This window comes from Sipha flava, unplaced genomic scaffold (genome assembly GCF_003268045.1).
Source record: "Sipha flava isolate LNK unplaced genomic scaffold, YSA_version1 35a_pilon_pilon, whole genome shotgun sequence".
Lineage (NCBI taxonomy): Eukaryota > Metazoa > Arthropoda > Insecta > Hemiptera > Aphididae > Sipha > Sipha flava.
The window spans coordinates 3,337,569-3,352,974 of NW_020273058.1; the positions used below are offsets into that span (position 1 = coordinate 3,337,569).

Consider the following 15,406-nt stretch of genomic DNA (forward strand, 5'->3'; position numbering starts at 1 on the left):
GTGGACGATAGTTTATTCCAGTCCCTACTCATAGTTTCGCTGCTGGAATTTCAATTTTTTAAATACTTGTAATGTTTTTCCGAAATCAGTTAAAATGTGTCGTAAGCCCAAAGTAAACCTATAAAATAAATATTGTTGTAAATATGTCGGATCCAGTGCCATCGTATCGTATCGTATATGGTACTATACGTTCGAACGCATTATAAACAATTTTATCAAAAATTAATAAACCTATTTGGACGCTTTTTTAATATGTTTTAGCGTATTTATTAAGGCACGATAGGTACCTAACGCACAAATGTAACTGATAAAATTTTAAAAAAAATGTATGATGTATATGTTAAGAATTTCTTCATTGAAAATAAAATCTACATTAGATAATAACATAAATATTTTTTATTCAAATCTATGTGAATAATAACGGGCTGAAGCCATTAACAGATTAATTGTAACTTATACTTTACAATATAGCTATAATATCAAAAAAAAATAATAATGATGATAATGAAAAAATGATAAATGATAACAACAGATTAAATATTAATCTGTTTTGTTTAGATTACAATGCTAGATCAGTTTTAAATAAAGGCGAGAAGAAAAAGTCAATGTAGGTTTTTTTTTCAAGGATACGATACTTTTGGAAAGGAAAACTAAGTGAAATAGTTTGTGCTATAAGATGGAAGTTGGAACAAAATAAATTGAACAGCTATTGTAAGAAGAAACAAACAAAATAATCATATCATTTTACATGGATAAATAAAAAATATCGAAAATTTAAAATGTAAAAAAATACAAACATGAAACATGTTTTTGGAACAGTACTGAGCCAACCTCTTCGTGGTATTTTCTGGTTAGTAACGCTTATAGGCTTAGCATTAACTAAATGTGCTGACCCAAACATCGTCTGAATTTACGCCATATAATTTGTGTTATTTATAAGTATAAATTATATTATATCATAATATTATATATATATATATATACTTATAAGTTATGTTTTCAGGAAATGCATCTTAATTTAGGATATCTTAATCTAAGTTAACCCAATGACTCTTAACGTATTCCTCACGGCCGGGCCCCCGTCTGTATAGAACGATGGAAGTGTATGTGAACGGGAACTGCTGCAACACGATTGCGTCTCGTTTGACTTATTAACTGCAAAAAACGTAAACAATTCGCACTCCGTAAGATATGTATAAATGACACATATGAATATTATGTGGTAAATGACGCCGCCCACATTAGGTCTTGAAATGTTGTTCTCCAATAACTGCGAATACAACGGTCGCGATGGTGTTAACGAGTATTCGGAACGCTCACTTAAAAGTTTAACTCGTTCACGTGTTCACATTAATTTTTTTTTTGTAAAGCGAACACATTCGCGTTAAATTTCTATGAAAAAATGAACGCGTTCATTTAATTTTTTTTTTTTTGTATATAATATTTTTATGAATCATCAACCAGCATTTTGTATAAATGGGACCTTTACAAACCGTATTAGGTATATTTTACCATTTTATTTAAAACCTATACTTAAACATATTGCAACCAATATTTATTACTCATACACGTATTTTTAAAATGGTAAATTAATTTTAACGGCTCGAAAATCACCAAAAACGCATTGAATATATACACGCCGTTCACGTTCACATTCCATTTGAAGAAAAAACGCGTAACGTTCGCGTGTCGTTCGCAAAACATGAACGTGAACGCACGACGTTCTCTTCGAACACTGGTATTAACCGGTGACCACGCGACGTTTTCGGACGAATGATGGAGTACCATATTATACCGCATTACGTACCCGTCTAATTACGCGTTTCGTTTGATGAAAATGATAACGTACAATATTGCAAACAAACGCGTCATGCTTGCACACGAGTCGTGTTTCACGGCAACCCGCGCGCAACGTTACTGTGTCGTTTTTTTCACCCGACCTTTGTGCGCTTCAATTAGATAACAGTACTATACACAATAATACGAGTATTATAATATTTATCACACGTTACTATTATTATTATTATTATTGTTTCTTTTATTATTATTGGGTAGGCAGGTGGATACCGGCAATCGTCAGCGCCGCGAATAATAACGCATGGAAGCCCGTGTTGCACTCATACGGCTTTCGGCGTCCGAGGCGTGTGGTCATCGTCGAACGATCTTAACGCATTTAACACTGCGGCAACAACATTTTCATGTGGTTTTTTTTTCTTCTTCGACATCTCGTCCGTCTAACCACCTCGCGCTCCGGATTACCTGCGTGCTAACCGCGGTATCAGAATTGTTCGTCTCGTTCCGAAACTTCGAACGCCGCAGGACGTCATCGTCGTCGCAACATACGGAAGAAATCGATCGGAGCATCTGTGGGCCGAACATGCCGGCCGTCAACCGGTGTTGATTTCGTTTGAACCACCCGTTTTTTTTTTTTGATCGTCTACGTCGTCCTACACGCGTAATAGTGTTACGACTGTACGTCGCGGAAAATCGGACGGAACGGCCGCGCGATGTTCAACAACACCGGCAACTTACTGCTGCAGACCATGCTGTACCTGGCGCAGACGGAAAACATTACCTTTCCGTTGAACTACACCGCGGAAGCCAACAACATCACTTTGGAAGGCGACAGTGAGTAACATCATAGAAGAACATACATGTTGTATAACATTTTATTATAAGAAAAAAATAAGTAACATTTTAACTTTAAACTTTATTTACACATATCTAGATCAACTTGATGGGTTAAAAAAATGATTTAACTCGTCTATTTCCCGATTTCTAAAACAATTTTTAAAAAAATTAACTATAATTTCATATTTTCATATGCTCGTGCAGTATCAAAATAAATTTGAAAACTGTTATATTCTTATACGTAGAAATCTAAATACATCAGATATCTTAAATCGTAAAATATTTATATTTTCATGACTATTTTTTAATATTGACTAATATGAACCAATATTAAACACTCGTATTTTGATATTTTATAGTTATATAAATATAATTTAACGTGAACAATCGTAAACTTGTAACTAACGGTGGATGTACGGTCACAACAAAGTTTAATATAAGGTTCCTGTTCTAAACTTATAAAAAATGGTTTTGAAGACTTCTTTTTTCTTCTTTACTCCTTCGGCCTTCAGTATTCTAAAAAACTATTTTTGTGATTTTGAAATGTATTTTCTTATTTATACAGTTTATATGATACATAAACGAAACATTATATTTCAATTAAACCTTAGTTTCTAAGCTCGTTTACCAACTATGAGCAAAATAAAATTGAGATAGGACACTATATAGAAAAGGCAGTCTAAAATCTATATTTTGACACTAATAGCTATTTACCAATATACTGTTGTACATATTTATTATAGGTATGCATTAACATCAAATGTAATAATATTAAATTTATTGCAATAAAAAAATAATTTTGGAAATGAGCAATCTATTTTAGCAATATTATGTAAATGTAAATATAAGTAAACGAAAAACAAATTGTACATAGATTTTTAAAAAGTTCATGTAACCGTCGCAATATTAGTATTATCTACATCCTTATAACTAAATATTATAAGACAAGTGTATCTTTTATTCGTTTATAGTACTCGTTGAAATGTAACTAACAATATTATCATATCCGTTATCTCATTAACCGTAACCTACTAAACTTGTCTGACTTTTGGTACGAGAAATTCTCAGGTTTTTTTCCGTAAAAAGTAATCCAATTAATTATTTAATGCTTGGGCACTGTTATGAACACCGACGTTTTTGAAAGAAGTCAACTTAGCCTGTATTATATAACAATATTTTAGTAAAATTAAAATAAAAAAATTGGTAATTTAGCTTAAACGGTGAATGTTATTGTTAATACCTCGATCAGAAATAATACAATAATTATTTATAACCATATTGGATATAAAATTACAACATAAGGCATTGTAACAATTATCGTACGTCGATACATTATAGCATTATTAAAATATGTTATTTCCATGAATATTGTGACGCATCACACATTATCGTAAACTGTGGACCAACACTGATGTGCGTAAAAAAAAATTACAGGAGTTTTTTGATATCAGCTCATAGTTCAAAGCAGCACGTCATTTTTCATTACTTGTGAAATTATTAATAATTGTCTTACTCATATAACAACTAGACACGAATAGTTTAATTGGTCAATTTAGATAATTACAAAATGTTAGACTTTTAATTAGTGTTACTTTTAATTTAATTAGTCTAAATTGCCATTATTCTTTGTATTCTAAAGTACACAAACCTGTAGTAATTGGGTTTCGAATAAAGTTGTAATACAACTAATTATTAGTTTTTTTAAAAAAAAATTAAAATATTAACTTATAACTTTTTTTTTATTATTTGTTATTATGTTCGTCATTAGTCAATATCATAAATATGTTTAATTTGGAAACTGTATATAAATAGGTACGTGAGTATACAATTCAATCAGCTAAACATTTACAATAACTTTGTTATACTATTACTTTAAAACTCGAATACCATAAAATACGAATTAAACCGGTTAAGTTTCAATTCTGACCACTAAACAAGCCATCAAAAAATAATATTATTTCTATTATTTATTTCATCATAATTCACTAAGAAAACATAAATTATATTAAGTATCTTAATTCCGTGAAGTTTATTTTCTATACTAAATCATAGCTTACTCCTTAGTTTAAAACAATATCCGTGTACCTTAAATATATCAAACCTATTAATTAAAAACATGTAATTTTAGTTATTTATTTTTACATTATAATTCACAGGCAACAATAGTAATATTATATTATACAATGACAGAAAAGGAGATTAACGCGATAGAGTTTCGGTTCTCTGAGATTTTGTAACCGAATTTTTAAAAAAACAATTTCATTACCTATATTGAAATTGAATATTCATGTAACAGCTTATACGTAGTATAAGCCTCGAGGACATTGAGCGAATTTACTCGTTAAATTCGCTTTATATAATAGATCTACTCGTTTACTCTCCGGTTGTTGAGTATACGCTATTCGCCCCCTATTAAAGTTGACGGCCACTTTGGTCGTTACTAGTTAGCTATTTTACACTCGGGCGGCGAGTAAATTCGCTTCGCGTATTCGACATCGATAATGTGCTCGCGAGTAGCCGCGACTAGTTGTGTTTTCAAGATTTAAATTACTTTAATTGCTTATTTCAATTTCAGCTTGTTTGTTTTGATAAACGTTTTTTTATATTTTTTATTTTGGCCTTTATTTGTTTTTTATCCACCCCCTCTACCAATCCTTCGTTACCAAATTCTGAATAGACATTTTTTAACATTTCATATTTTCATTGGATGTTACAATAGTCCTTAGGTTTTACATTCCAAAGAAGTGGATGGTGTTCGTATATTATTATTAAAAAAAATCACTAATATTTTGACTGTTCCGCTACATTGTTTAAACGCATTAAAAATTAAAAAGATGCTAAATTATTATTTAATATTATTAATAATAATTATTCCACTGCAACGTGCGGTCATGACATGCGCGAGCGATCGAGTTTACAAGCCGAAGTGTTGTAATCGGTCGGTACACGCTCACTCGCGCGCGGATCAATTCGCCGTCAAGCAGCGAGTAAGTTCGCACAACGTCATCGATGCAATCATAGGCGTGTTTACGGCTATAGCCAGAGTGGCTACGGCCAGGCCTGCTAAATCCGGTTCCATTTTAAATTCATAGTTAAATCATTAAAAATAATTACCAAAAAAATAAAAAGAACGATTAAATGAAACAGAACTAAATAATAAATCTTTTCACATAAAATATTACACATATAATACGTCTGTGGCAAAAACTAACCGATAACATTTATCATCTAATATCCATAGCTATGAGAACCTGCGTAGTTGTACGTTTTGTTATAGACCATTTATTTTTTTTTTGAAGAAGAAGAAGAAAGCGAGTATATTATTTACTAGCTGTAGCTACAATTACATAGCTATAATTAGTGTATTAGTCTTCGCATCCTAAATGAAAATTTCAACGTTCCTAAGTTTATTGACCATACCTGCGGAGGCGATTAGTACCTACATGTTCCCTTGATACTTCATACCTGAATCGGTATGGTGATTCCAGCTGCACGCCGATCACGCCGATCAGCCGCGGTGTGCGACCGGTAAATCAGGATTATTATGGTTAATCCCGTAAATGTTGTAGAAATCACGTACTGCGTGCCGCGCGCGCGATGATAATTTATGTTCCCCGCTCAAACCGTGTTGCAATAACGATAACGACGTTGCTGCAGATGTGGAGGTCAAGTGTTACGGCGAGTACGGTTGCTTCTCGGTGTCCGGCCCGTGGCTGCACAACTCTTCGCGCCCGGTGAACCTGTTCCCGGAGCACGCGGACAAGATAGCGCCGCGGTACTGCTTGTACACCCGCAGCAACCGGAACGAGTGCCAGTACCTGGACCACAAGGACCCCGGATCGGTGGCCGCGTCCAACGTGATCCCGTCCATGCCCACGTACTTCATCACGCACGGGTTCCTGGAGGGCGGCGACCGGCCGTGGTTGCGCGAGATCGCGTACCAGATACTCCGCCGGTACGACGCCAACGTGATAATCATCGACTGGGAACGCGGTTCCGGAGCGCCGTACACGCAGGCCGTGGCCAACATACGCATGGTGGGCAGGGTGACGGCCCAACTGATAAACGTGTTGCGGGTGAGCATAATGTCATGGTACGCCGCTACATCATAGAGGGGGTGCATGTAAATTCCGCCCGGAAAAAATTGATAGTTAATAAACACGTCTTACGTATAACTTATAAGTTATAAGTAAGAAGTTCTTATTACTTTGTATTTTTCGATCAACATCGTATAGGTATAATAGCCTATATGTTTATAAAGAATACATTTATTACTTACTGTTAATAAACAAATTTCTGAATGTGTTTTATTAATCATATTATTACTGACATAACATAGATTAATCGTTATAATTTATAAGTAGGTATTAAAATATAAAAAAAAAAAAAAATACAAAAGTATTATGTGGGTGTTTAAATAAATACAAATAAATTTCACATGTTACATCAATATTTAGCATAATATGTGGCAAAGCTGATAAGATATGACATGATTGACGATTGTTGTTTGAGATACGATTGTTCCGTGTTCGTTCGAACATTACAGTCACGGAACGCTTAGTTTAAAAATATTTATTTTTCGGACGAAATTTACATGTACCTTTTTTATTAGGATATTTTCCCCGGATGGAATTTACCATAGACCTTGTTTTTACCTATTAATTTCGGGCGGAATTTACAATCGCCCCATAGAGGTGCGCGATCCCGTTCGTTGCAGTCTCGGCGAATCGTTAGGTCCCTGCGAACCGCAACTGCCGCGCTCCACACGGATTCATATAGTATGACGAATGTTTCCACTGCGATAAACTATAACAACAAATACCGTTTTCAAAAACGAGAGATCATCTCGCGAACCGAAGTTTTGAGTAAATTAAAAATAATAGTTTTCCAATATCAGATTCATAACATTAGGTAAAAGGCAACAGTATTTCTATCTCGGAAGCGGTCCCTTGCGCCCATTTTAAAAAAAATGTACACTCATTGTTCATCAATCATTATAATCACTTGAAAATACTAGTGTGTGACAATAATCACTGGAGTCGATAGTACATTACTCTCAGCATTCAAAACAATGAAAAAACTTATTTTTCTTAGTTCATTTTTATTTTTATTTAATATTAGACAGAACTCGGATTAAACGTCGCCAACATTCATCTAATCGGCCACAGTTTAGGTTCGCATCTCTCCGGTTACGTAGGAAGCATAATGCAGACAAACTTCGGCGTGACAATAGGTCGGATCACGGGTCTGGATCCAGCCGAACCGCACTTCAGTCAGACCGAGCCGATGGTAAGGTTAGATCCTTCGGACGCCGTTTACGTGGACATCATACACACGGACTCCAAACCGTTTATCAAAGGAGGCGAATTAGGTACTATGTGCTTTTAGTTATATACTAATATAATACGTATTTTATGTATACATGTGCAATTATAATGATAACATTACGATCACACAATATAATTCACATCCTGCATTTATACGTTTCGCATTTAAAATATGATTTCGGTTGTATATCTTTGTATCACTTTAATGTTTGTTATTATTGTTGTTAATATGTTATTATAATCTTGATTTTTAATTGTTTTCAGGTCTAGGAATGAGTGCACCGATAGGCCATTTAGATTTTTATCCCAATGGTGGGCAGAACCAACCTGGCTGTAACCACGGTATGATGAAGTACATTAACCGTGAAAACGGTAGTTTCTATCAGGGCATGAGAAGATTTCTGGCTTGCGATCACGTCAGGGCGCATGAATATTTCAACGAATCGGTAAACACGCAGTGCAACTTTTTAGCAATAGAATGCGATTCTTATGAGGATTTCATTAATGGAGAATGCTTTTCGTGTCTAAGCGAAACGGTTTGTACACATCATATAATTGTATTCATACTGACATTGTAACTAACTATAAGTTGTAAAGTGCATTCGATTAATATTTATTTTATTTTTATATATAGCAACTTATTATAATGATCAAAATACTTGATTTTAATTTTTATTCATACCATCTCGGAGGAATACACTTTTACAGTTAGTTGTTCATGTCAGTAAAATAGAAAATCATTAATTACATCACATTTTTATTAAATAACTCAATATTTTTTTTTTTTTCAGAACCCAGATGGTAAAATCTGCGCAGAAATGGGCATACGATCATTAGGCCATTGGAGAAAATACGCGCCTATAATCGCTAGTGCCAGTGATTCTGGCACATTACCACACATACGGTTGTATAGTCTGACAAACGCGGATTCACCATTTTGCAGTGAGTACATAAATACAATAGAAGAATATTAGCTTCACGGTAAACGGATTAAAAAAAAAATCCCCGGTAAAAAGGTCCCAGGAAAATAATTTCCTGTTAATAAAAGAATTTATAACATAGTATAATATTAATTAAAATATTAAACATTGCTACATATCACATTTTTACCAAAAGTTGGTCAGGTTACGTTAGTTTTGTAATACGAATTATTATTTGTTTTATTTTGCGTTCGTATTATATATACAAATATTATGCGAATAATTTACTAGGAAAGAATTGAGCATTGATTTATTTTTGACAATTATAGAGCATAATAAAATAATGATACATGATTAAACTTGTAATAAGTGTATTTTTTTGTATGTTTTTTTTTCTTAAACTTGCAAAAATCTAACCATATACCAATATACTTACTTGTAATTACTTACCTGTAATTTTTTTCCGGAGATTTTTCCTAGGACTTAGTCTCCTGCATTCATGTACACAGTATTATAATTTTAATTTTATTTTCTATTTCTATTTTATAATAATTTTCGTTTTGTCAGATATTCAAATATATAGCATTTTAATATTATAAATAAGTGTGTTATTTATATTATGTTATTTTATTTTAATCGAATAATTCTTATTGTTTTCAGCGTATTTGTACCGAGCTACGTTGAATTTAGCCAATTCACAAGCGAGTAAAGACCACGGTGGAGAAGTTGGCCATTTCTTAGTGCAGCTCGAAGGTACCAATACCAAATCGAAGCTTTTGAACGTATTCGAGTGAGTATTTCGCAAAACCTCATATACAATATTCTTTCAAAAACATAATATTCATTAATAATTTTATAATAATTTTGAGTCTACGAGTGTTATATTTAATAAAAAGAGTCTCAAATACTACACGAGTTCGTTGAATTAATTCGAATTTTGTTAATCTTTTCTTTTTTGAAAATTAACCTCTAGTAACTTACGAATTTCATTATTACTACAAAAAATAAATATTAATAGAAACAATTCAATCAAAAATATTAAGAATTATTACAAAAGCTTTATTCCACGCTTTAAATTATACTTTCAATAAAAATCTAAAATTAACTACTACAGCTGAATCCGCAAAATCATTCTACAAAAAGTATCATTTTAGACTTTTATACCATACATATCTTTTGGTATCAACTTTTTCATACATTGATCCCTAATGTCCTAATTCGATATCTAAAGTGAAAATGGTGTCTCGGCCGAATTAAATAATTAAATAGTAATAAAAAAGAATTATATATTTATATTTAAATAGAGTGATAACTACTGGAATTCCTCTTTTTTTCATGTTAAAAAAAATTCAATTTACATATAAACAAAAATATTATCGATTGTATTTATTATATCTACCAATGTAGATTGTATAAATCATAATTAAAATTAAAATAAAACTATCAAAAAATGACACAAGTGAAAGTGATTATGATATATTTTCGTTCTCTTTATTTTCTTGTCATCTAATCATGTGCCTAAATACACAGCAGTTATGTATAAACTGATATTAATGGTTTCGTTTCTATAATATTTCCAAACAGAGAACAACATTACAAACCTGGCAGTGTTCACCGTAAAGTGTTCGGGTCTATTAACGTAGGTATCATAAAATCAGTGTTGTTGCTGTGGAACCATTCGACCACGATGAATATATTGACTTGGAGATTCGAAGCACCGGTTATCTACGTCGAATCTTTGATCATTGAGACTTTCAACGGCGGCCAAAAGTAATAACACGATGAAAAATATTAATTTCAACTAAATATACCTTTAACTAGACAATGACGTAATTAGTGATATGTAGGGCAGAGGACTTGTTGCTCGAAAAAATCAAAATAATATGCAAGCACTTATGCATTTAAAAACCCTATAATATGCACTTAAAAAAAAATGTTCAGCAATTTAATTTCAAATTATTAATACAATTAATAGCATTTAAAATAAATTAAAACAATTATCTAATATCAATATTTATTATGCCATTGCCAAGTAAATAAAATATATTTTTCTTAATTTTCTCAATTAAATATGCGTTTAGCTCACCGGGACGATGATGCGGTATTATAAATAACTATCCATCTATTAATAAAATTAATTATAGCAAAATAATATTATTGTCTTATCGGCATTCCGCAAGAACTTTTAAAAAAAACTTGTGTCCCGAACAGTCATAAACCCTATTAGGCGAGAAAAATTAAAAATTAATACATTTTTATACAAACGTTTTTAGTTTATTGTTTGAAACAAAAACGATGGAGTGAAAAAAATTGATTTAAATTAAATATGTCTCAAAAAGTATAAAATTATGTATAAAAGTATTAAATAAGCTTTAAAAACAAAAAATACTCAAAATATGCATTTATATGTAAAATACAATTTCAAAACTAATTTTGTTAAAGCATCAAACGAATTTGTTCCATACTCTGCTATTTTTGTAACTGCAAAACATATATGTAAATGCTACAAGTTCTCTGCCCTAGTGATACGATGTATCATATCATACGTATGTCATAGAAGAGTAATTTTTTTTTATTATAAAATAGCATTTACAAAATATTTTTTTTTGCCTCGAATCCTATCTTGGGTGTGTTTTTCATTCCCGGCATGATTTCCTGTCCATTTTGGATAAGTGAATTCGGGTATTTGGCAATACTCTCATTATTATTCACATTATACTCAAAGTGCATCTACTGTACGGGATTCGATATCTTTCTACTCATGTTTCCTATAATTATTTTATACACCGTTTCCTTCAATATAAATCTGTTTTGAATTATTTTGTTTTGCGTTATTTTCTGGTTAATGTAATTCTACATTTTTTGTTTATTGTTTTCGTTATCATTTTGTTTCCAAATTTTAATCGTTTTTTTTTTTTTTTAGTTATAATTTTATAATCATAACGTTATAATAACTTTTGCAAGCTCTGGTTTTTTATAATTTCATCAGTCCAGTTATAGAATTATTTGACCCATTAGAAAAATTAAATTTTACCATTTGTCAATATTAAGATAATAAAGATTGTTGTAAACGAGATAGCAAGAAGCAATCGTTTAATATCATCAAAATTTCAAAACATTTACTTTTTAATTTAAAATTTAAATCACCGTGATTAGGTTTTGAGCATATAGTAAACCAATACAGGTACATGATGTAAAACTTATATTTATTATGTAAGTATATTTTTTTCCAGACTAAAATTGTGTCCTCCGAAATCAATAGCCTTAGAAGCAGGTCTATCCTTCAGAATGATTCCGTGTTAGAATACCCGTTCGAATTAAGGAATATATTATAATCATCATACGTCTAACGATTGGTGAAAAACACATACTACTAATAGATAAGTCAATGGTTTTATTTATTTGTAACGTGAGAAATGTATTATATAAAACAATATTAATTTTTTTACAAACATAATAATGTTTTTTATTTTTTTTTTAATTTTAATGCTTGTACACATATGTACCTATTACCAGCATATGTCATAAAATATTTGATATGTACATTTATTTTAAGTTTTAGGTATTCTCATTTTTACGTATTACTATAGATATGCTTCCTAACCTCTTGATACCATCTATATTATTATTATTTTATATACATATTATATTATATTATTTTATATTATATTTTATAATTGTAAGTGTACTTTTATAAACTGTAACAATATATTTTAATACATTTTATTTTTTAATACCTATTTTCATTATTTGTGGTACCCTTTAAATAACATTTTAATTTTAATAATTTTTAGATATATGGTAAACGTTAAAGTAATATTTTCTTTTGCAATGCAGAAATTCTGCATGTCATTATTATATCGCATGAATAGCTTTTTTATTATTTTATATTCTGATCAAAATTGATTGTACATTTATACAAAACAGTTGTCGAATTTTGAAAATTATTTATGGAATTTCCATTATTGGTAATTTTTTGAATATGTACTTTGTATAGATTCTTAATTAACATTTAAAAATATATATTAATTAATGTAAATAAGATTGATAAAATTATTAATATAGATATTATCATAGATAATATTAGATTTTTAAAACCAAAACTAGTTTAATATTTTCCGTAATGTAAATAATATTTTGAAATAATTTAAATCTTTAATTGTCTCTCACTCAGTTCTTAATTTTTATAAATAATCAACTATCTAAATTAGATTTTTGTTTTATTAGTTGTTAAATAATTATATGGCTTCAGGCGTCTGAGGACCCTTTCTTATTTCCTTTCATTATTATTTTAAAGCCAATGGATTTTGAGCTCTAGAAATTTCATTTGTTATTTTTTAAATTCATTATTTTAAAGTTTAAACTAAAAATAATGACTATAAGTATATTATTTTTATAAATGTTTTATTTGGTCGGAAAATAATTTTTGTACTCCAATTGATCATGGGTGCCCAGGAACATCTTACTAATAAATACATTTGTTTATATTGATCAGGTGTATTATTCAAGTGGATGGAAAAAGGTAGGTATAACCTGCATTGGTTAAAAGTAAATAGTGCTAGGGATGTGCCCATAATATTATAATAATATTCATTAATAATAAATATTATTAAAGATTCAAATTTTATAGCATTTGCTAATTGTTAAAGAATGCAGATAAAAATAACATAGTGAAATATAAATCAGTTTTATGCATCAGGGACTCTAAAAATGAAATTTTATTTTGATATTTTTTGTATATTTAAAGTATTTTAGAATTTTAACATATTTTTCGAAGTTTTGGTGCTATTATTGGCTCATACTCATAATAATATAAAACTTATTTAGAATTTACCATAAATATTATTTATATTGACTGAAAAACAGAGTTAATTTATGTTTAGTAAAAAAAATTCCCTCATTTTTGTTTTTGTCTCAATTTTTTTAAGTTATTAACAGAAGTTCATATTAGTTTTTCTTTATAAATGTATTAATTCATAAAATTATATTATAGATAATAATTCAAAGAATAAAATAAACTATCAGTAAAAGATAAAAAATTTAATTAAATTTTGATTTACATTTCTACTTATTATATATTGTATTAATTTACCTATCTATAATAAAAAACCCAATTTTTCTGATTATCATTCATTTTTATGTCGCCCCCTAAATTCGTAATACTATGTACGCCCTGGGGCACTTCCCCATTTGCCCCCCCTTGGGACGGCTATGTATACAAGTATTATGCGTATACTTGATTTCTTTAAGATATAACGTTAAATCAGAAAATATTCAAATGTACCTATATATATATATTGTATATATATATTGTTTTTTGAGTTACGAAGATACATTTTCAGTCAACAAACATTTTATTAGGTAGGTACCTACTTATGAAGTTCCATTGAGACCGTTCGAAATTATTTTGCCCGGACCGTGCTATAGAGATAGTCCAACCCTGACTGCCACCCAGGGGCGGAGAGAGGGTGGGGCAGGAAGGGCTAGAGCCCCGAGGCCCGTACATCCGAGAGGGCCCGTCGTTTCGGCCTTGTAAAAAATGTTTTTGCTGTACCAAAGCATGTACAAGTGGTTTTTATCAAACAATCGCAAAAAAAAAGGGGTCCCGGAACCTCCGCAGCCCCGGGGCTTTCAGGAGTTCTCGCTGTCCCTGCTGCCACCCATTCCAATAAATAACACAATCCTGTGTCAATAATAAATTTAAATTTGATTGAACAATTTACACCAAAAAAAAAGAGTTCATTTTCCCTAAAACAAATGGAAAATGGTCTTGTCAATCGAAATGGTTTGTCAAATATTCCTGGCTTCATTATGTAAGTGAAAAAAATATGGTTTTATGTTACCCTTGTGCTTTAACTTGTCAAACCAAAAAAAGCATAACCACATTACATTCACAAGATGCATTTATTGACATTGGTTTTCAAAATTGGAAAAAAGCAATTAAAAGGTTTTCTATTCACGAAAAAAACGAAAATCATCGATCTTCAATAGTGTTTTTTCAACTTCGTAAAAACGTTCGTCCTGTTATTTCTTTACTAACAGAACAGTCAGTAAATGAACAAGAAGAAGCTCGTAAAGTATTTAAAGTAGTAGTAAATTCGATTCAGTATTTAGCACGTAGTGGCTTAGCTATCTGTAATGGTTCATGAGATTCTGGAAACTTTATTTATTACAAGAACGTTCAATTGAAAATCCTGCTTTGAAGTTATGGCTTGAAAAATGAAATAATTAGCTAATTGAAGATATTCAGAATGATGTACTCGAATAATGGCACATTTTATCTTACGTAAAATCAAACTTTATATTTGTGAAAGTCCATTTATGGCTATTATGGCTGATGACACTAGCATTGATTTTAGAATATACCTACCTACCTATTACCTCAGCAACACCAGAGAGAACATTTAGTGGGTTGAGGCATTTAAAAACCTATTAGCATTCCACTACGAGCTAAAAGCGTTTAACTCATTTGCTGATAATACATCTAAATCAAAATATACTTAACGAAATCTTTTTGAATGACATTTT

General features: G+C 30.7%; 1 protein-coding gene across 1 annotated transcript; it reads left to right on the top strand.

The window, feature by feature from the left end:
* Positions 1–2,055: 2,055 nt before the first annotated feature.
* On the top strand, positions 2,056–12,498 carry LOC112687669 (pancreatic triacylglycerol lipase). The gene is made up of 8 exons (XM_025560518.1): positions 2,056–2,628; positions 6,289–6,707; positions 7,753–8,002; positions 8,223–8,494; positions 8,750–8,900; positions 9,539–9,668; positions 10,463–10,648; positions 12,112–12,498. Exons 1-8 carry the CDS (start codon positions 2,508–2,510, stop codon positions 12,179–12,181), a joined length of 1,599 nt encoding a protein of 532 aa, XP_025416303.1. The 5' UTR covers positions 2,056–2,507; the 3' UTR covers positions 12,182–12,498.
* Positions 12,499–15,406: the final 2,908 nt, after the last annotated feature.